The sequence below is a fragment of the Gorilla gorilla genome, chromosome 5 (assembly GCF_029281585.2).
Source record: "Gorilla gorilla gorilla isolate KB3781 chromosome 5, NHGRI_mGorGor1-v2.1_pri, whole genome shotgun sequence".
Lineage (NCBI taxonomy): Eukaryota > Metazoa > Chordata > Mammalia > Primates > Hominidae > Gorilla > Gorilla gorilla.
Genome location: NC_073229.2, coordinates 141,850,559 through 141,870,695, shown reverse-complemented (window position 1 = coordinate 141,870,695; position 20,137 = coordinate 141,850,559). Strand labels below are relative to the sequence as shown.

Sequence of the window (20,137 nt, the reverse complement as noted above, 5' to 3'; positions counted from 1 at the left end):
CTTACATATCCACATGGCCTATATTTTCAAGTCTATATTCAAAGAGCCTCTCCTTGGCCTCCCTATTTAAAACTGTACCCCTTCCTACACCACTGACTTTCAACATTCCTATCTTCCCTTCTCTGCTTTACTTTTCCTCATTGCACTTACATTACCACATATTCACCCACGTATATTATTTGTCAGATTCCCACTGAAATCTAAGTTCCATGAGTACATTGCTGCATTCCCATGTCTGGAAGAGTATCTGGTACTTAACAGACCCCAGCTGTCACCTGTAAATGAATGTATGAACGAATCAAAACCAAGAATGGACTAACTGAAGGTCTCCTATTTCAGGAATATTTCTTATTCCTTTAAAAAAAAAAAAACAAAAAAACTGATTTTACAGTTAAGATACAAAATCCTGTAAGCCCTTTCACTGAAAATGCTCCTTAAGGTGCCTTTCAGTTCTCAGCCAAAACTTGGCTTAGCTTACTTCTTCCTTTTAATTACTAATCATTTTTCTTTTAGCAACTATGACACAGGATACTTCTGAATCACATCAGCAATTTAAACACAGGACTTGCCGGAACAAGGAAATGTGGCAACATCATAGTCTGTACTAGTAGGCACGGTCATCAAGTCAAACAATTTAGCTATACATTTTCCTTCCCTACTGGAAGATAAAGATACTTGCTTTAAAAGAATCACCTGGCTGTACATCAATCCACCACGTTGCTTAATGCCTTTGATGTCCACTTTCGCTTCACCTATTTTTTTCCCCAAGCAAAACTGGTTGCATTGGTTTAGGCATGGATTGTGTCATCTCCTAACAGTCTCATGATTTCTATTGGTCTGCTGAGTTCTTTAGCAAGTTCCATAAATGTCAGTCTCTGAATATATCAAACTTTACCCTATAGGGCAAATCATCATTTGGTGATGACAGGCTACTGCGTCATCATGTTCCTTGCGGGCTGCAGGAAAGATGATAGGGCAATCAGAGATCACCCTGTAAGCGTTATTGTCTGGCCTTTGCCTTCCCTTTCTGACAAAACCCTGCACTTAAATTTACCAATCTGACAAAGATGTATGCTTCTCTAGAGCACACAGGTAATTTATTGAACAGAGAATAAAACTTTTGTTTTCTTCCTTTCATACCAATACTCTTAAATCATTCTTCTCACATCTTTATCTTTAAAGAAATTCCAATGCCTTCAAGATCTGATTGAAAATCAAACCTGACATCCCAAATTTGAGTCTTCCTCAACTTATCTCCTACCTATTCTTCAAGGTCCTGCTTAAATCCCACCTCCACTGCATGAACTTCTCAAGTTCCTTCATTCACAATTTCTCTCCTCTCTTCTCACAATAGTAATTTTACTCTCAACACTTCTTGTTATTAACCATGTCAAATATGTGAGTGTGTGCCTACCTCCTAACAAGCCTGAGAGTCCATGGAATTAAATGCAAGATTCCAAGGAATATGCCTAGCACAGTGCTTTAGGTTTGTAGCTACCCAATAAGTACTGAATTTTTGTACTTACAAAAACTCCCTATGGTGAAATTCATTCCCTCAATCAAAACGTATGAGAGGACAATTCTATCAAGTACTGTGTTGGGCACTGATGATGAAGGATCACAAACCATCCCAGGCTTCCAAGACAGAAAGGGACCATTTTCTTTTCTGCCTATCCAATCTCTCACATATTTTTCATAAACCCAGTTCAAATACCACCTGAACCCCACCGCTCCCATTTGCAGTACCTATCACACAGCCCATGCCTAAGTCCTCTACAGCCTCACTGCGACTTAAGAACAGCGCCTGGAAGCTCTCTTAAAGAAACAGTGTGGTGTAACCAAAGGCAAAGATTGTGAAAAAGCACAGAATGGCTAAAATTCCAATATCTTTGTGGCCCCATTACGATCTTGTGGCCTTGGGCAAATCAGTTAATGTTTTTAAACCTTGGCAAGGGTATACAAATGCCATCTACATTACTGCGGTATTATAACGAATAAGAGATTTTTTATTTATTTATTTTTATTTATTTACTTACTTATTTGAGACAGAGTTTCGCTCTTGTTGCCCAGGCTGGAGTGCAGTGGCGCGATCTCGGCTCACCACAACCTCCCCCTCCCGGGTTCCAGCGATTCTCCTGCCTCAGCCTCCCTAGTAGCTGGGATTACAGGCATGTGCCACCACGCCCGACTAATCTTGTATTTTTAGTAGAGACGGGGTTTCTCCATGTTATGTCAGGCTGGTCTCGAACTCCCGATCTCAGGTGATCCGTCCGCCTCGGCCTCCCAAAGTGCTAGGATTACAGGCATGAGCCACCGCGCCCGGCCAAGGGATATTTTTAAAATGTTAAAAAGCGACTGAGTCAAATCCAGAGAATTAGTAGGTGTTCAGTAAAGCTGATCTCCCTTCCTCGAAAGCGCTAGCGCTGTGATTTGCAGAGAGGCCGCGGCAACTCGTGCCATGGGCACCACCCGCCAGACCAGCGGTCTAGCGGTCCAGCGGTCCAAGACGCCTCGGCCACCCCCCACCACCGCACCGGGCCTCACCTTGGTGGTCGTAGACGCTAATGTAGGAGATGCCCACGGCCATACACCACACCACGAGGCTCGCGATGTCCGAGAAGCTGGGTTCCTGCTCCACCTCGGTGATCACCAGGCCCATATGCACAGGCAGCTTCTCCAAGGAACGACCGTCCGCGCGCCAGCGCATCCGGTGGAGTGCGGCTGCCAGGCACGACCCCCCGCGCGGGTGCCGGTGGTGACGGCGGTTCCTTCCGACTGCCGGGGGCTTGCGGAGCGTGAAGCCGAGCGGCGCTAGGACCGCGGCAGAGGCGGCGCGGCAGCAGCGCCGCCAGATCCAGTTCCAGGTGCCGAACCGAACGCGGAGCCAGGAGGTGAGCGTCCGGTGCAGACAGAGCAGCGCGTGCAGCACCCGCCACACCAGCTCGTACAGCCCCGTCATACTCTTGTGGCCCTCGGACACCCCCTCTCCCTCCCGCCCACTCCCGCGGCGCGACGGCTTTTTATCCGCCCCTGCGGCCGGCGCGGGCCATCGCTCCGCGTCCCCCCGCCCCCCAAGCCCGAACCCCTTTCCACTGCCAACACCTCACCTCGCCCCCGCCGCCATCTTCCTCCTCCCTTGGCAGCCCCGCCCCCAGTAGTACATGGACAGTTCTGATTGGCCAGCGTGGAATTCTGACGCGGCTTCTGGGTCCGAGAATGTGGCCCAGCCCGGCGCAGTGAGGGAAGGCGCACGCCTGCGAACTAGCCGGGCCGATGCCGCGGGCGCCCCCTGGTCGCGTGGAGGGCGATGAGCGAACGACCCGGGACTTGTCTGAATGGGACCCGAGCAAGGCACACGTGGTCTTCAATGCGATGGGCGCTTCCAGGGGACCCGGCGTCCCCTGAGTCCAGGAAGTCTTATACTGTCTCCTCTCACGGCCCCGACAGAAACGGTTTCTGAGGAGTAGAAGTGTCCTAAGTGGATTGGAAATTACAAATGCCGGAAAGAACCTAGGGATGGAAAGCAGCCCTCAGTAAGTGTTGATGCTGGGAAAACACCAGGGTTTCCAAAAGTGTCCTCAAAGGCTGGAGTGGTCCTGCTACTGTCCTTTATTCAGCCTCCCAGCTGAGGCTGGGAGCGAGGCTGTTTAGCCATGTTTCTGAAACACCCCTCTACCCATGTCATTCTCATCTAAGGTATCCTTTCCTGGCTGTACATTGCTTAGTAGAGGCTCTACAGCTTGGCAGTCCAGTCACTTAATTCTTTTTTTTTTTTTTTTATTCGGCAAGACTTTGACCAACCGCCGTGGGTTAGGTTTACAGTGGGAAGGAAAATAGACATTGTGCCTGACTTCAATGACCGCCACTATTTGAAGCAAACTGCCCATCCAAGCCTTATCGTCCCCTTTAACACCCTAATGTTTCTGTCCATGTGGACTTCGACGTGGTCCTCTAGAATGGTTTTGTACTTCCCCGCGGTAAGTCTGTACTGTCTTTGCCCTTTTTGTTCAAGCTCTTCTCCTGAATTCCTGATTCCCGACTTGGTATTGCCGACATTCCAACCCATTTCTCAAGGTTTATCCTACATGCCACATCCTCTATCATCATATATATGTGTGTGTGCAACAATAATATTTATATTATTTGTATTTATATAAGTATATAAAGATTAGGGAGGTATTACAAAAATGCAACTGTACACATACACATACACACACATGTATACACACATATTTACACACGTGTGTGTGTGTAAACAGTTGCATTTTTGTAATACCTACCTATTCTTTGTTCGCTAAAGCCTCTTTTTCCCCCTGGGAAACATCTGTTCACGTCTTGGCTATGTGACTTAATTTTTCTAACATTGTCACTTTTTCAACTAGTCTCATTTTGGTTTCTAAGACTCATTTAACTTTACTTTAAAAGTTGAATCTCATGTCCATCTCCCTTTCGCAGTGCAATTTTCCTCCCTTTGGCAGTGCAGCCTGAAGAACTGAGGGCTGGGCACCAGGCACACCCTTCACACACTTCTTTCTCTCCTGGTCTCCTCTGCAGTAGCTCCTCTGATGATGGACAAAGAAGGAGAGGCGAAAGGCCATGATCAGGGAAGCCTACAGTCTTCTTCCTCACTGCCCATTGCTGTAGTTTATGCAGCTACATGATGCTTGTTAAGGAAGCTCCCTATACACCAGTGTCCCATTGAGATTTGGCCACGTATTCTGCAGACCCCACCCCACCCCCCATGCTGACTACCTTGCCACATTTCTCTACCGTACTCACTTCTTTGCCCCAATGTCTATCGGTTCTGACAAGATTAAAGACATCAATCTCATGTTCCCGTGGCCTGCTCTCAGGTGTGCAGGCACAGACAGGCTCTATCTTCTGTATTTCTTTTTTCCTTTTTTTTTGAAACGGAGTCTCGCTCAGTCGCCCAGGCTGGAGGGCAGTGGCGCAATCTCAGCTCACTGCAGGCTCCGCCTCCCAGGTTCACGCCATTCTCCTGCCTCAGCCTCCCGAATAGCTGGGACTACAGGTGCCCGCCACTACGCCCGGCTAATTTTTTTTGTATTTTTAGTAGAGACGGGGTTTCACCATGTTGGTCTTGAACTCCTGACATCAGGTGATCCGCCCGCCTTGGCCTCCCAAAGTGCTGGGATTACAGGCGTGAGCCACCGCGTCCGGCCCCTGTATTTCTTTGAATTGCAAACTTAAGCAAAAGGATTCTAGCCACATGTCCATCTGACACACTCACATGCAGATCCTGGCGTCTCTCCCCAGACATTTGCTTGTTTTCCTCCTAGAGTTTCCTCCTAGTAGCAGGTCCCCTAGCTCCCAGGATGTTCAGCCTCCTAAAGAGTGGTGGGGCGGCGGTACCCACTTTTCTTCTCTGTCAGCTGTCAGTAGGCTAGGGATGGAGGGTCTCATACAGAACAGTTCTCTGGGTGGCCTTGAACCAACACAGTTCTTCCCCTTTTCTCACTTGTAGTTCTCGAGAATAACTGTAGAATGTGTTGGAATGCAATATACTATAGACAAGGAGGAACTGACCAGAACAGCCCAGGCTCTGTTCCAGTCTCTTCTAGAAATAGGATGTCCTTCAACTAGTACTAGCCCAGCACATCCCATTGCCCTGTAGTAAAAACTGAGAGCAAACTGCTTTCTGGGGTCCCTTAGTTGCGGTGCAAGCAGTGCACGAGCAGATGAGACGCCATCCTCCCTCTGCCATCCTAAAACTCCCCGAAGTTTTCCTCGGCCTTGGGAGATATGGTCATTATGACATGCTTCTGTTGTCCCTTGCTGCCTGTCTGTAAGTAATAAACCCACTTCATGTAACTTGTGTGTGAGTGTTCTGCGTCACTGGACACTGGATATAGGAAAAGTGCAGTCCAAAATGCAGTGAGCTGAACCGGTAACTAGTGCACCGTGAACCTGCTTTGCATCTGGTGGTTGCTGTCAACTTCAGGCTGCTTCACTGTACTTAGAAGGACGTGGACTCAGTGCCTTTTGTTCTCAGCCACAATTCTGGAATAACAGGAAAGCCACACTGGATGTCTTGCTCTGGACATACTTGGAATCTTAAGTTTATGGAGTCCTCTCTCTTCTAAAGATTTTCTTCTTTTGTCATTTCAAAAAAGCAGTAAATGTGGCACATTTAGGAACTTAGGGGTTCTGAATATAATGTTTGGATTTCTTAAATACCATTTAACCTTCCACCCCAAAATTTTATGAAGCACAGGAAAATACAGAAAGAGTTATCCAGCCTCAGACCCTTAAGCCCAAAACACTATGGGGATGGTATTTCATTTACTTTTCAGTTTACAAAATGCTTTACATTATCTTAATCCTTACAACCACTGCTACTTTTACTGTCTCCATAGTTTTACCTTTTCCAGAATGTTACACAGTTGGAATCACACGGTATGTAGCCTTTTCTTATTGCCTTATGTCACTTACTAATATGCATTTAAGCTTGTCCATGTCTTTTCATGATTTCATACCTCATTTCTTTTTAGTGCTGAATAATATCCCATTGCTGGATGTACCACATTCCATTGCTGATGTACCACAGAACTTATCTGTTCACCTACTGAAGGACAACTTGGTGGCTTCCAAGTTTTAGCAATTATAAATAAAACTGCTATAAATATCAATGTGCAGGTTTTGTGTAGATATAGGTTTTCGACTTACTTGGATAAGTACCAAGGAGAAGGCCAGGCATGGCTGACTCCTATAATCCCAGCACTTTGGGAGGCCAAAGCAGACTGAGCGCTTGAGCTCAGGAATTTGAGACCAGCCTGGGCAACATGGTGAAAACCTGACTCTACCAAAAATACAAAAAATTAGCTGGGCATGGTGGCATGTGCCTGTGGTCCCAGCTACTTGGGAGGCTGAGGTGGGAGGATTGCTTGAGCCCAGGAGGTTGAGGTTGCAGTGAGCTGAGATCGCACCACTGGATTCCTGCCTTGGTGACAGAGTGAGACCCCATCTCTGAAAAAAAAAAGAAAAAAAATACCAAGGACCACAATTGCTGAATCATACAGCAAGAGTGTGTTCAGTTTTGCAAGAAACTGCCAAAATGTCTTCCAAAGTGTCTATACTATTTTGCATTTCCACCAGCAACGAATGAGTTCATATTGTTCCACATCCTTGCCAGCATTTTGTGTTGTTAGTGTTTTGGATTTCGGTTGTAGTGTTTTGAATTTTGGCTGTTCTAATAGGTGTATAGCAGTATTTCATTGTTTGAATTTGCAATTCCCTAATGATTTATGATGTTGGTATCCTTCTGTATGCTTATTTGCCATCTGTCCATCTTCTTTGTTGAGGTGTCTGTTTATTTCTGTTAAAACCCCATTTTAAAATGAGGTCGTTTGTTTTCTCATTGTTGAGTTTTAAGAGTTCTTTGTACATTTTGGATAATAGTCCTTTATCAGATATGTCTTTTGCAAGTATTTTCTCCCAGTCTGTGGCTGGTCTTCTCGTTCTCTTGGCAGTATCTTTTGCAGAACAGAAGTTTAAATTTTAATAGAATCAAACTTACCAATTTTTTTTCACAGATTGTGCCTTTGGTAGTTGTATTAGTCTGTTCTCATGCTGCTAATAAAGACATACCTGAGACCGGGTAATTTATAAAGGAAAGAGGTTTAGTTGACTCACAGTTCCACATGGCTGGGGAAGCCTCATAATCATGGCACAAGGTGAATGAGGAGCAAAGTCACGTCTTAAATGGTGGCAGGCAAGAGACCTTGCGCCAGGGAACTCCCATTTATAAACATAGATCTTGTGAGACTTAATCACTACCAAAAGAACATTATGGGGGAAATCATTCCCATAATTCAATTATTTTTACGTAGCCCTGCTCTTGACACATGAGGATTATTACAGTATAAGGTGAGATTTGGGTGGGTACACAGCCAAACCATATCGTTCCACCCCAGCCCCTCTCAAGTCTCATGTCCTCACATTTCAAAACCAATCCTGCCTTCCCAACAGTCTCCCAAAGTCTTAACTCATTTCAGCATTAACTCAAAAGTCCACAGCCCCAAGTCTCATCTGAGACAAGGCCCCTTCCGCCTATGAGCCTGTAAGATCAAAAGCAAGTTAATTACTTCTAGATACAGTAGGGGTACAGGCAATGGGTACCTATACCCATTCCAAATGGGAGAAATTGGCCAAAACAAAGGGGCTACAGGCCCTATGCAAGACCGAAATCTAATAGAACAGTCGTTAAACCTTAAAGTTCCAAAATGATCACCTTTGACTCCATGTTTCATATCCAGGCCACAATGATGCAAGAGGTTGGCTCCCATGGCCTTGGGCAGCTCCGACTCTGTGGCTTTGCAGGGTACAGGCCTGTTCCTGGCTGCTTTCACGGACTGGTGTTGAGTATCTGCAGCTTTTCCAGGTGCATGGTACAAGCTGTCAGTGGATCTACCATTCTGTGGTCTGGAAGACAATGGCCCTCTTCTCACATATCCACCAGGCAGTGCCCAGTGGGAACTCTGTATGGGGGCTCCAACCCCACATTTCCCTTTCACACTGCCCTAGCAAAGGTTCTACATAAGGGCCCTGCCCCTGCAGCACACCTCTGCCTGGACACTCAGGCATTTCCGTACATCCTCTAAAATTTAGGCTGAGGTCCCCAAACCTCAATTCTTGTTTTCTGCACACTACAGTACCAACACCACATGGAAGCTCCCAAGGCTTGTACCCTCTGAAGTAACAGCCTCTTACCTTGGCACCTTTTAGCCATGGGCTGGAACGGCTGGGACGTGGAGCACCAAGTCCAGAGGTTGCACCCAGCAGAGGGGCCCTGGACCTGGACCAGGACTAGGAAACTATTTTTCCCTCCTAAGCCTCCTGGCCTGTGATGGGAGGGGCTGCTGTGAAGTTCTCTGACATGCCCTGGAGACACTTCCACCCCGCCTACCTAGTCTTGGTCATTAGCATTTGGCTCCTCGTTACTTATGCAAATTTCTGCAGCCAGCTTGAATTTCTCCCCAGAAAATGGGTTTTTCTTTTCTACTGCATTGTTGGGCTGCAAACGTTTTGAACTTTCAGGCTCAGCTTCCTCTTGAACACTTTGCCACTTAGAAATTTCTTCTACCAGATACCCTAAATCGTGTTTCCCACGTTCATAGTTCCACAGATCTCTAGGGCAGGGGCAAAATGCCACATGTCCAGCTCCCAACAAACTCCTCATCTCCATCTGAGACCACCTCAGCCTGGACTTTATTATCCATGTCACTGTCAGCATTTGGGTCAAAGCCATTCAACAAGACTCTAGGAAGTTCCAAATTTTCCCACATCTTCCTGTCCTCTTCTGAGCCCTCCAAACTGTTCCATCCTCTGTCTGTTACCCAGTTCCAAAGTCGGTTTCACATTTTCGGTTATCTTTACAGCAGCACCCCACTCTCAGTGCCAATTTACTCTCTTAGTCTATTCTCACACTGCTAATAAAGACATGCCTGAGACTGGGTAGTTTATAAAGGAAATAAATTTAATTGACTCAGGCCCCAAGGTCTCTTTAGTCAACAGGTAATAAATTCTGCCAGCACTGTATCCTTTCCTTCTAGGAAGCAGGTTCGCTCTGGCCCAGGGTATATCTAGAAATGTCATCTGGGAGCTAGGGCCTGGAATGGGGCCTCACAACTCTGCCTAGTGCTCTATTCTGCTGTGGCTAAGCTGGTGTCCAAGTTGCAAGACAAAGTACTCTTTGTTCTTCCCGCTCCTCTCCTGAAACAACAGAACAATTCCTTTGTTAGGTACATAACATACATAATAAGGATTTTTCTGTCTTCTTGAAGAATTGACCTTATCATTATACAGTGCTTCTCTTTATTACTGACAAGTTTCCTTGCTCAGAAGTCTCCTCTGTCTGAAATTAATATAGCTACTCTTGCTTTCTTTTGGTTAGTGTTAGCCTGGTATATCTTTATCCATCTTTTTACTTTTAATTTATGTATATTTACATTTAAAGTAGGGGTCTTATGGAAAGCATATCATTGGATCTTGTTTTTAGATTCACTTTGACAATCTCTGTTTTTTTTTAACTGACCCAAATGAGGAACAAATTATCTGATTTTTAATTCATGTATTTAGACCATTAATGTTTAAAGTGATTATTGATATAGCTGAATTAATATTTACTGTATTTGTTACTTTTTTCTATTTGCTGTACTTGTTTTTTGTTTCTATTTGTGTCTTCCACTTTTTTTCTGTCTCCTATGGTTTAAATTGAGCCTTTTATATGATTCCATATACTCTTTTAGCATACCAGTCATACCTCTTTTTTTTTTTTTTTACTGTTTTTAGTGGTTGCCCTAGAGTTTGCAATATATATTTATAAATAATCCAAGTCCACTTTCAAATAACACTATACTTCTTCATGGGTAGTACAAGTACCTTATAATAACAAAATAATCCTAATTCCTTCTTCCTATTTCCTTTTATAATTCCTATCATTCATTTCACTTATACATATGCATACATATATAATATCTATGCATACATAATCAAATATATATGTTCACATAATTGAATACATTGTTGAAGTTACCATTTTGAACACACTGTTATCTGTTAGATCAATTAAGAATTAGAAAAATAAATTCATTTATTTTACCTTCACTTATTTATTCTTTATTGCTCTTTGTTTCTTTATTTAGATCTGAGCTTCTAACCTATCTCATTTGCCTTCTCTCTGAAGAACTTCTTTTTAACATTTCTTATAAAGCAAATCTGCTGGCAACAAACACCCTCAATTTTTGTCTGAGAAAGTTCTCTTTTTCCTTCACTTTTGAAGTATAATTTTGCAGGCTACAGAGTTCTAGATTGGTGGGGTTTTTTTCTTTCAACACTAATATATTTCACTTTACTCTTTTCTTGTTTGCATAGTTTCTGAGAAGCTGGATGTAATTCTTATATTTGCTCCTTCGTAGGTGTTTTTTCTCTCTGACTTCTTTCAAGACTTTTTCCTTATCTTTGACTTTTTGAAGTTTGAATATGATATGCCTAGGTGTAGTTTTGGGGGCATTTATCCTGCTTGGTATTCTATGAGCTTCCTGACCCTGAAGTTTGGTATCTGATGTTACTTTGGGGGAAATTCTCAGTTGTTACTGCTTCAAATATTTTTTTTTCTTTTTCTCTTTCTTCTTTTTCTGGAATCTCCACTTAACATAGTTACACAATTTTTAGTTGTCCCAACAGTTCTTAGATATCCTGTTTATTTTTCTCCTTAATCTTTTCTGTCTTTGCTTTTCTATTTTGGAATTTCTAGTGGTATACCCTCAAGCTCAGAGATATTTTTCCTCAACTGTGTGCAGTCTACTAATGAGCCCCTCAAAGGTATTCTTCATTTCTGTTACTGTAATTTTGATCTCTAACATTTCTTTTTGACTCTTTCTTAGAATTTCCAACTCTGCTTACGTTGCCTATTTTTGCATGCTGTCTACTTTATCCATTAGAGTCCTTAGGATATTAATCACAGTTGTTTTAAATTCCTGGTCTGATAATTTCAACATCTGTGCTATATCTCGGTCTGATTCTGATTCATGCTCTTTTTCAAACTGTATTTTTTGCATGTTAGCATGCCTTGCAATTTTTTGTTGATAGCCAGACATGATGTGCTGGGTAAAAGGAACTGCTGTATATCTACTATTGGTAATGTGGTTGTAAGGTACCTGTTTTTGTAAAGTTTTATTGAAACACAGCCACATCCATTCATTTATGAATACAGCAGTTTATGGAAGAGTTGAGTAGTAACAACAGAGAACTCAAGGCCTACGAAGTCTAAAATATATATATATATTGGGTTGTACCCATAAAAAATTTGCCAACACCTGATTTAGATTATAAAGTCTCTTCAGTAAAAGGAACTTTATTCTTATTAGCTTTAGAGGCTAAAAAGTATTATATACATCTAATATCCCTAGAACTCCCAGATAATAAGAAACTATTAATATGTGCTAGTTTTTTAGGGGGTGAAATCCCTTTTTGACAAAAACTACTAGGTCACAAGCATTTTTATTTAACAATCCAAAATCCTTAGGTAAATCACACTGGCTTGATAGTTTGGGTTTTTAAAAAAATTTCTAAGTTCATTCCCTGGATTTATCTTCACATAAAGAAACTAGTCAGTATAAACTTCCTGAATTTTTGCATTGAGTTACTGATCAGATATATTTACTCCCATATAATGTTTTAAATTAGGAAAAATATAAAATTATAAACTCAACAGTGTAGAACTATATAAATTCTGAGAAACTTTTTATATCAACATTAATTATGATCTGTAATGTATCATCTTAAATAGAATTTCCAAAATCTTTAATTAACTTTAAGACCTGGAATAATATGAAATCAGGTTAGTTAATTGACTAATTGATATAAGTTGCATCAATAACTTCTAAGTGACATAGAATACTGAAACATTGGTCACATATATACATATATTCTTATATATACACATTGATACATATGTGTATGTATATACATTTAGTGTGTGTGTATATATATATATATATATATATATATATATATTACACCAACCTAGAACTCTGTACCCTGCAAAATTATACTTCAAAAGTGAAGGAAAAAGAAAACTTTCTCAGACAGACAAAAATTGAGGGTGTTTGTTTCTAGTAGGTTTGCCTTACAAAGAATGTTAAAAGAAATTATTCAGAGAGAAGGCAAATGAGATAGGTTAGAATCTCAGATCTAAATAAACACATAAATACACACTAAATGTATATAAACACACAAATATATTTTACTGTATGTATCTATGTATTTATAGTATATGCTCTATATATAAAAGATTGACTAATTTGATTATCTGAAGGATTAAGGGAGTAGACCACCCCTCATATTGTCTTATGCCCAATTTTTGCCTCCAAAGAAAGAAGAAGTAAAAACTAAAAGGCAGAAATGAAATCCATAGGCAGACAGCCCGGCGCTGCGCCCTGGGCCTGGTAGTTAAAGATCGACCCCTGACCTAACTGGTTATGTTATCTATAGATTCCAGACATTGTATGGAAAAGCATTGTGAAAATCCCTGTCCTATTCTGTTCCGATCTGATTACTGGTGCATGCAGCCCCCAGTCACATACCCGCTGCTTGCTCAATCGATCACAACCCTCTCACGTGGACCCCCTTAGAGTTGTGAGCCCTTATAAGGGACAGGAATTGCTGACTCGGGGAGCTCGGCTGTTGAGACAGGAGTCTTGCCAATGCTACCAGCTGAATAAACACCCCCTTCTTTAACTCGGTGTCTGAAGAGTTTTGTCTGTGGCTCATCCTGCTACAGGATAACTTTTTTTTTTTTTCTTTGAGATGGAGTTTCACTCTTGTAGCCCAGGCTGGAGTGCAGTGGCGCGATCTCAGCTCACTGCAACCTCCACCACCCAGGTTCAAGCGATTCTCCTGCCTCAGCCTCCCAAGTAGCTGGGATTACAGGCACCCGCTGTCAGGCCTCTGAGCCCAAGCTAAGCCATCATATCCCCAGTGACCTGCACGTATACATCCAGATGGTCTGAAGCAACTGAAGATCCACAGAAGTGAAAATAGCTTAACTGATGACATTCCACCATTGTGATTTGTTTCTGTCTCACCCTAACTGATCAATGTTCTTTATAATCTCCCCCACCCTTAAGAAGTTTCTTTGTAATTCTCCCCACCCTTGAGAATGTACTTTGTGAGATCCACCCCTGCCCCCAAAACATTGCTCTTAACTCCACCACCTATCCCAAAACCTATAAGAACCAATGATAATCCCACCACCCTTTGCTGACTCCTTTTTCAGACTCAGCCCACCAGCACCCAGTTGAAATAAACAGCCATGTTGCTCACAGAAAGCCTGTTTGGTGATCTCTTCACACGGACACATGAAACATTTGGTGCCGAAGACCCGGGTCAGTGGGACTCCTTTTGGAGACCAGTCCCCTGTCCTCACCCTCACTCCGTGAAGAGATCCACCTACGACCTCAGGTCCTCAGACCAACCAGCCCAAGGAACATCTCACCGATTTTAAATCAGGTAAGCGGCCTCTTTTTACTCTCTTCTCCAACCTCTCTCACTGTCCCTCAACCTCTTTCTCCTTTCAATCTTGGCGCCACCCTTCAATCTCTCCCTTCTCTTAATTTCAATTCCCTTCATTTTCTGGTAGAGACAAAGGAGACACATTTTATCTGTGGACCCAAAACTCTGGTGCCAGTCACGGACTCGGGAAGGCAGCCTTCCCTTGGTGTTTAATCGTTGCGGGATGCCTCTCTGATTATTCACTCATGTTCCATTGGTGTCTGATCTCCGCAGGGATGCCTACCTTGATCATTCACCCATGTTCCCTTGGTGACAAGTCAATTGCGGGGACACCTGCTTTGGCTGCTCACCCACGTTGCAGCCCAGGGCTGCTCCCCACCCCCCTTCTCCATGTCTCTACCCTTCTCTTTAAACTTGCCTCCTTCACTATGGGCAACCTTCCACCCTCCATTCCTCCTTCTTCTCCCTTAGTCTGCATTCTCAAGAACTTAAACCCTCTTCAACTCTCACCTGACCTAAAATCTAAGTGTCTTATTTTCTTCTGCAATACTGCTTGACCCCAATACAAACTCAACAATAGTTCCAAGTGGCCAGAGAATGAAACTTTGGATTTGTCTATCCTGCAAGATCTAGATAATTTTTGTTGAAAAATGGGCAAATGGTCGGAAGTGCCTGACATTCAGGCATTATTTTACACATTGGTCCCTCCCTAGTCTCTGCTCCCAGTGAGACTCATCCCAAATCTTTCTTCTTTCTCTCCTGTCTGTTCCTTCAGTCTCCACTCCAAGCTCTGAGTCCTTCGAATCCTTCTTTTCTACGGACTCATCTGACCTCTCCCATTCTCCCCAGGCTGCTTCTCACCAGGCCGAGCCAGGTCCCAGTTCTTCCTCAGCCTCTGCTCCCCGACCCTATAATCCTTTTATCATCTCCCCTCATCACACCTGGTCCAGCTTACAGTTTCATTCCACAACTAGCCCTCCCCCACCTGCCCAGCAATTTCCTCTTAAAAAGGTGGCTGGAGCTAAAGGCATAGTCTAGGTTAATGCTCCTTTTTCTTTATCCAACCTCTCCCAAATCAGTTAGCATTTAGGCTCTTTTTCATCAAATATAAAAACCCAGCCCAGTTCATGGCCCGTTTGGCAGCAACCCTGAGACGCTTTACAGCCCTAGACCCTGAAAGGTCAGAAGGCCGTCTTAGTCTCAATATGCATTTTATTACCCAATCTGCTCCCAACATTAGAAAAAGCTCCAAAAATTAGATTCTGGCCCTCAAACCCCACAACAGGACTTAATTAACCTTGCCTTCAAGGTGTACAGTAACAGAGTAGAGGCAGCAAAGTAGCAATGTATTTCTGAGTTACAGTTCCTTGCCTCCACTGTGAGACAAGCCCCAGCCACATCTCCAGCACACAAGAACTCCAAACACCTGAACCGCAGCTGCCAGGGGTTCCTCCAGAACCTCCCCCCACCCCAGGATCTTGCTTCAAGTGCCGGAAATCTGGCCACTGGGCCATGGAATGCCCACAGCCCGGGATTCCTCCTAAGCCATGTCCCATCTATGCAGGACGCCACTGGAAATTGGACTGTCCAACTGGCCCAAGGCTCTGATCGACTCCTTCCCAGATCTTCTTGGCTTAGCAGCTGAAGACTGACACTGCCTGATCGCCTCGGAAGCCCCTTGGACCATCACGGATGCCGAGCTTCGGGTAACTCTTACAGTGGAGGGTAAGTCCATCCCCTTCTTAATCAATATGGAGGCTACTCACTCCACATTACCTTATTTTCAAGGGCCTGTTTCCCTTGCCTCCATAACTGTTGTGAGTATTGACGGCCAGGCTTCTAAACCTCTTAAAACTCCCCAACTCTGGTGCCAACTTGGACAATATTCTTTTATATACTCCTTTTTAGTTATCCCCATCTGCCCAACTCCCTTATTAGGTTGAGACATTTTAACTAAATTATCTGCTCCTCTGACTATTCCTGGGCTACAGCCATACCTCATTGCCACCTTTTCCCCCATTTCAAAGCGTCCTTCACATCCTCTCCTTGTATCTCCCCACCTTAATCCACAAGTATAGGACACCTCTACTCCCTCCTTGGCGACCGATCATGCACCCCTTACCATCTCATTAAAACCCAATCACCCTTACCCCGCTCAACGCCAGTGTCCCATCCCACAGCATGCTTTAAAAGGATTAAAGCCTGTTATCACTTGCCTGTTACAGCATGGGCTTCTAAAACCTATAAACTCTCCTTACAATTCCCCCATTTTACCTGTCCAAAAACCGGACAAGTCTTACAGGTTAGTTCAGGATCTGCGCCTTATTAACCAAATTGTTTTGCATATCCACCTTGTAGTGCCCAACCCTTACACTCTTTTGTCCTCAATACCTTCTTCCACAACTCACTCTTCCGTTCTTGATCTTAAAGATGCTTTTTTCACTATTCCCCTGCACCTCTCATCCCAGCCTCTCTTTGCTTTTACCTGGACTGACCCTGACACCCATCAGTCCCAGCAGCTTACCTGGGCTGTGCTGCCGCAAGGCTTCAGGGACAGCCCTCATTACTTCATCCAAACTCTTTCCCATGATTTACTTTCTTTCCACCTCTCTGCTTCTCACCTTATTCAATATATTTGATGACCTTCTACTTTGTAGCCCCTCCTTTGAATCTTCTCAACAAGACACCCTCCTGCTCCTTCAACATTTATTCTCCAAAGGATATCCAGTATCCCCCTCCAAAGCTCAAATTTCTTCTCCATCTGTTGCCTACCTTGGCATAATTCTTCATAAAAACACACGGGCTCTCCCTGCAGATCATGTCCGACTGATCTCTCAAACCCTAACACCTTCTACAAAACAGCAACTCCTTTCCTTCCTAGGCATGGTTGGATACTTTCGCCTTTGGATACCTGGTTTTGCCATCCTAACAAAACCATTATATAAACTCACAAAAGGAAACCTAGCTGACCCCATAGATCCTAAATCCTTTCCCCACTCCTCTTTCCATTCCTTGAAGACAGCTTTAGAGACTGCCCCCACACTAGCTCTCCCTGACTCATCCCAACCCTTTTCATTACACACAGCCGAAGTGCAGGGCTGTGCAGTCGGAATTCTTACACAAGGACCGGGACCACGCCCTGTAGTCTTTTTGTCCAAACAACTTGACCTTATTGTTTTAGGCTGGCTATCATGTCTCCGTGCAGCAGCTGCCGCTGCCCTAATACTTTTAGAGGCCCTCAAAATCACAAACTATGCTCAACTCACTGTCTACAGCTCTCATAACTTCCAAAATCTATTTTCTTCCTCACACCTGATGCATATATTTTCTGTTCCCCAGCTCCTTCAGCTGTATTTACTCTTTGCTGAGTCTCCCACAGTTACCATTGTTCCTGGCCCGGGCTTCAATCCGGCCTCCCACATTATTCCTGATACCACACCTGACCCACATGACTGTATCTCTCTAATACAGTTGGCATTCACTCCGTTTCCCCATATTTCCTTCTTTTCTGTTCCTCACCCTGATCACACTTGGTATATTGATGGCAGTTCCACCAGGCCTAATCGCCACTAACCAGCAAAGGCAGGCTATGCTAAAGTATCTTCCACATCTATCATTGAGGTTAGTGCTCTGCCCACCTCCACTACCTCTCAGCAAGCCGAACTCATTGCCTTAACTCGGGCCCTCACTCTTGCAAAGGGACTACACGTCAATATTTATACTGACCCCATATCCTGCACCACCATGCTGTTATATGGGCTGAAAGAGGTTTCCTTACTACGCAAGGGTCCTCCATCATTAATGCCTCTTTAATAAAAGCTCTTCTCAAGGCTGCTTTACTTCCAAAAGAAGCTGGAGTCATATACTGCAAGGGCCACCAAAAGGCATCAGAACCCATCGCTCAGGGCAATGCTTATGCTGATAAGGTAGCTAATGAAGCAGCTAGAATTCCAACTTCTGTCCCTCCTGGCCAGTTTTTCTCCTTCTCATCGGTCACTCCCACCTACTCCCCTGCTGAAACTTCCACCTATCAATCTCTTCCCACACAAGGCAAATGGTTCTTAACCAAGGGAAATATCTCCTTCCAACCTCACAGATCCATTCTATTCTGTCATCATTTCATAACCTCTTCCATGTAGGTTACAAGCCGCTAGCCTGTCTCTTAGAACCTCTCATTTCCTTTCCATCCTGGAAATCTATCCTCAAAGAAATCACCTCTCAGTGTTCCATCTGCTATTCTACTACCCCTCAGGGATTGTTCAGGCCCCCTCCCTTCCCTACACATCAAGCTCGGGTCAAGCTCGGGGATTTGCCCCTGCCCAGCACTGGCAAATTGACTTTACTCACATGCCCCGAGTCAGAAAACTAAAATAACTCTTGGTCTGGGTAGACACTTTCACTGGATGGGAAGAGGCCTTTCCCACAGGGTCTGAGAAGGCCACTGCAGTCATTTCTTCCCTTCTGTCAGATATAATTCCTCAGTTTGGCCTTCCCACCTCTATACAGTCTAATAACAGACCAGCCTTTATTAGTCAAATCACCCAAGCAGTTTCTCAGGCTCTTGGTATTTAGTGGCGCCTGGTTTTACCTCAACTGCCACCCTTAAGTCTCTCTTTATGTGGATAGAAGATCTTCAGTGGCAAGGTACCCTCCAGTACTTGCACCCTGATGAAGTCCTGTTCTTTACTTTTATATTTACTCTTATTCTCATTCCTGTTCTTATGCCATCCTCTACCTCTCCCCAGCTATCTCCACCACACTATCAATCTCACTCTCTCCTAGCCATTTCTAATCCTTCTTTAACAAACAGTTGCTGGCTTTGCATTTCTCATTCCTCCAAAATCACCAAGGCCCTGACTTACTCACTGCTTAAAAAAAAGGAGGGGGGGGTACTCTGTATATTTTTAAATGAAGAGTGTTGGTTTTACATAAATCAATCTGGCCTGGTATATGACAACATTAAAAAACTCAAGGATAGAGCCCAAAAACTTGCCAACCAAGCAAGTAATTACGCTAAACCCCCCTTGGACGCCCTTGGACTCTCTAATAAGATGTCCTGAGTCCCCCCAATTCTTAGTCCTTTAATACTTGTTTTTCTCCTTCTCTTATTCAGACCTTGTGTCTTTCATTTAGTTTCTCAATTCATACAAAACCGCATCCAGGCCATCACCAATAATTCTATACCACAAATGCTCCTAACAGCACCACAATGTCACCCCTTACCCCAAAATCCTTCTTCAGTTAACTCTCTTCCACTGTAGGTTCCCACGCCACCCCAATCCCGCTTGAAGCAGCCCAGAGAAACATCGCCCATTATCTCTCCATACCACCCCCAAAAATTTTCACCACCCCAACACTTTACCACTATTTTGTTTTATTTTTCTTATTAATATAAGAAGACAAGAATGTCAGGCCTCTGAGCCCAAGCTAAGCCATCATATCCCCAGTGACCTGCGCGTATACATCCAGATGGCCTGAAGCAACTGAAGATCCACAGAAGTGAAAATAGCCTTAACTGATGACATTCCACCATTGTGATTTGTTTCTGCCCCACCCTAACTGATCAATGTTCTTTATAATCTCTCCGACCCTTAAGAAGTTTCTTTGTAATTCTCCCCACCCTTGAGAATGTCCTTTGTGAGATCCACCCCCTGCCCCCAAAACATTGCTCTTAACTCGACTGCCTATCCCAAAACCTATAAGAACCAATGATAATCCCACCACCCTTTGCTGACTCCTTTTTCGGACTCAGCCTGCCTGCACTCAGGTGAAATAAACAGCCATGTTGCTCACAGAAAGCCTGTTTGGTGATCTCTTCACACGGACATGTGAGACACTCGCTACCACACCCGACTAATTTTTTGTATTTTTAGTAGAGAGGGGGTTTCACAATGTTGGGCAGGCTGGTCTTGAACTCCTGACCTCAGGTGATCCGCACGCTTTGGCCTCCCAAAGTGCTGGGATTACAGGTGTGAGCCACCTCGCCCAGCCAGGATAACTTTTTCTGTAAGATGAAAGACATCATAATGCAAGCCATTTTGGAAAGTATTTTGGGATAAAATGCTAGTAATATATCTGATAAAATAAAGATAATATCCCTACC

General features: G+C 43.9%; 2 protein-coding genes across 4 annotated transcripts in view; one reads left to right on the top strand and one right to left on the bottom strand.

Moving 5' to 3' along the window:
- Positions 1-3,206, bottom strand: part of NUS1 (NUS1 dehydrodolichyl diphosphate synthase subunit) — a 34,290-nt gene extending 31,084 nt beyond the window's left edge. Inside the window, exon 1 of the mRNA XM_004044597.5 lies at positions 2,545-3,206. Within this exon, the coding sequence (XP_004044645.1) occupies positions 2,545-2,959 (415 nt within the window). The 5' untranslated portion in view covers positions 2,960-3,206. The remainder of the gene's footprint in view (positions 1-2,544) is intronic.
- A 12-nt stretch (positions 3,207-3,218) lies between these two features.
- LOC129534535 (uncharacterized) lies at positions 3,219-19,826 on the top strand. Of its 3 annotated transcripts, XR_008681152.1 has the most exons (5): positions 3,219-3,533; positions 3,790-3,977; positions 13,799-14,031; positions 15,599-15,759; positions 19,434-19,826. XR_008681152.1 is itself a non-coding variant. In XM_055391936.2 (3 exons), the coding sequence occupies exon 3, from the start codon at positions 16,465-16,467 to the stop codon at positions 17,605-17,607; it is 1,143 nt and encodes a 380-aa protein (XP_055247911.1). In that variant the 5' UTR covers positions 3,219-3,533; positions 13,799-14,031; positions 15,599-16,464; the 3' UTR covers positions 17,608-19,826. The 3 variants fall into 3 exon arrangements, 1 of the variants encoding a protein (XP_055247911.1); XR_010134352.1 differs by lacking the exon at positions 3,790-3,977 and having other exon boundaries at positions 19,431-19,826; XM_055391936.2 differs by lacking the exon at positions 3,790-3,977 and having other exon boundaries at positions 15,599-19,826.
- Positions 19,827-20,137: the final 311 nt, after the last annotated feature.

Excerpts from the sequence above, each read along its gene's own strand:
- LOC129534535 (XM_055391936.2), top strand. The coding sequence starts at position 16,465 with ATGCTTTTTTCACTATTCCCCTGCACCTCTCATCCCAGCCTCTCTTTG.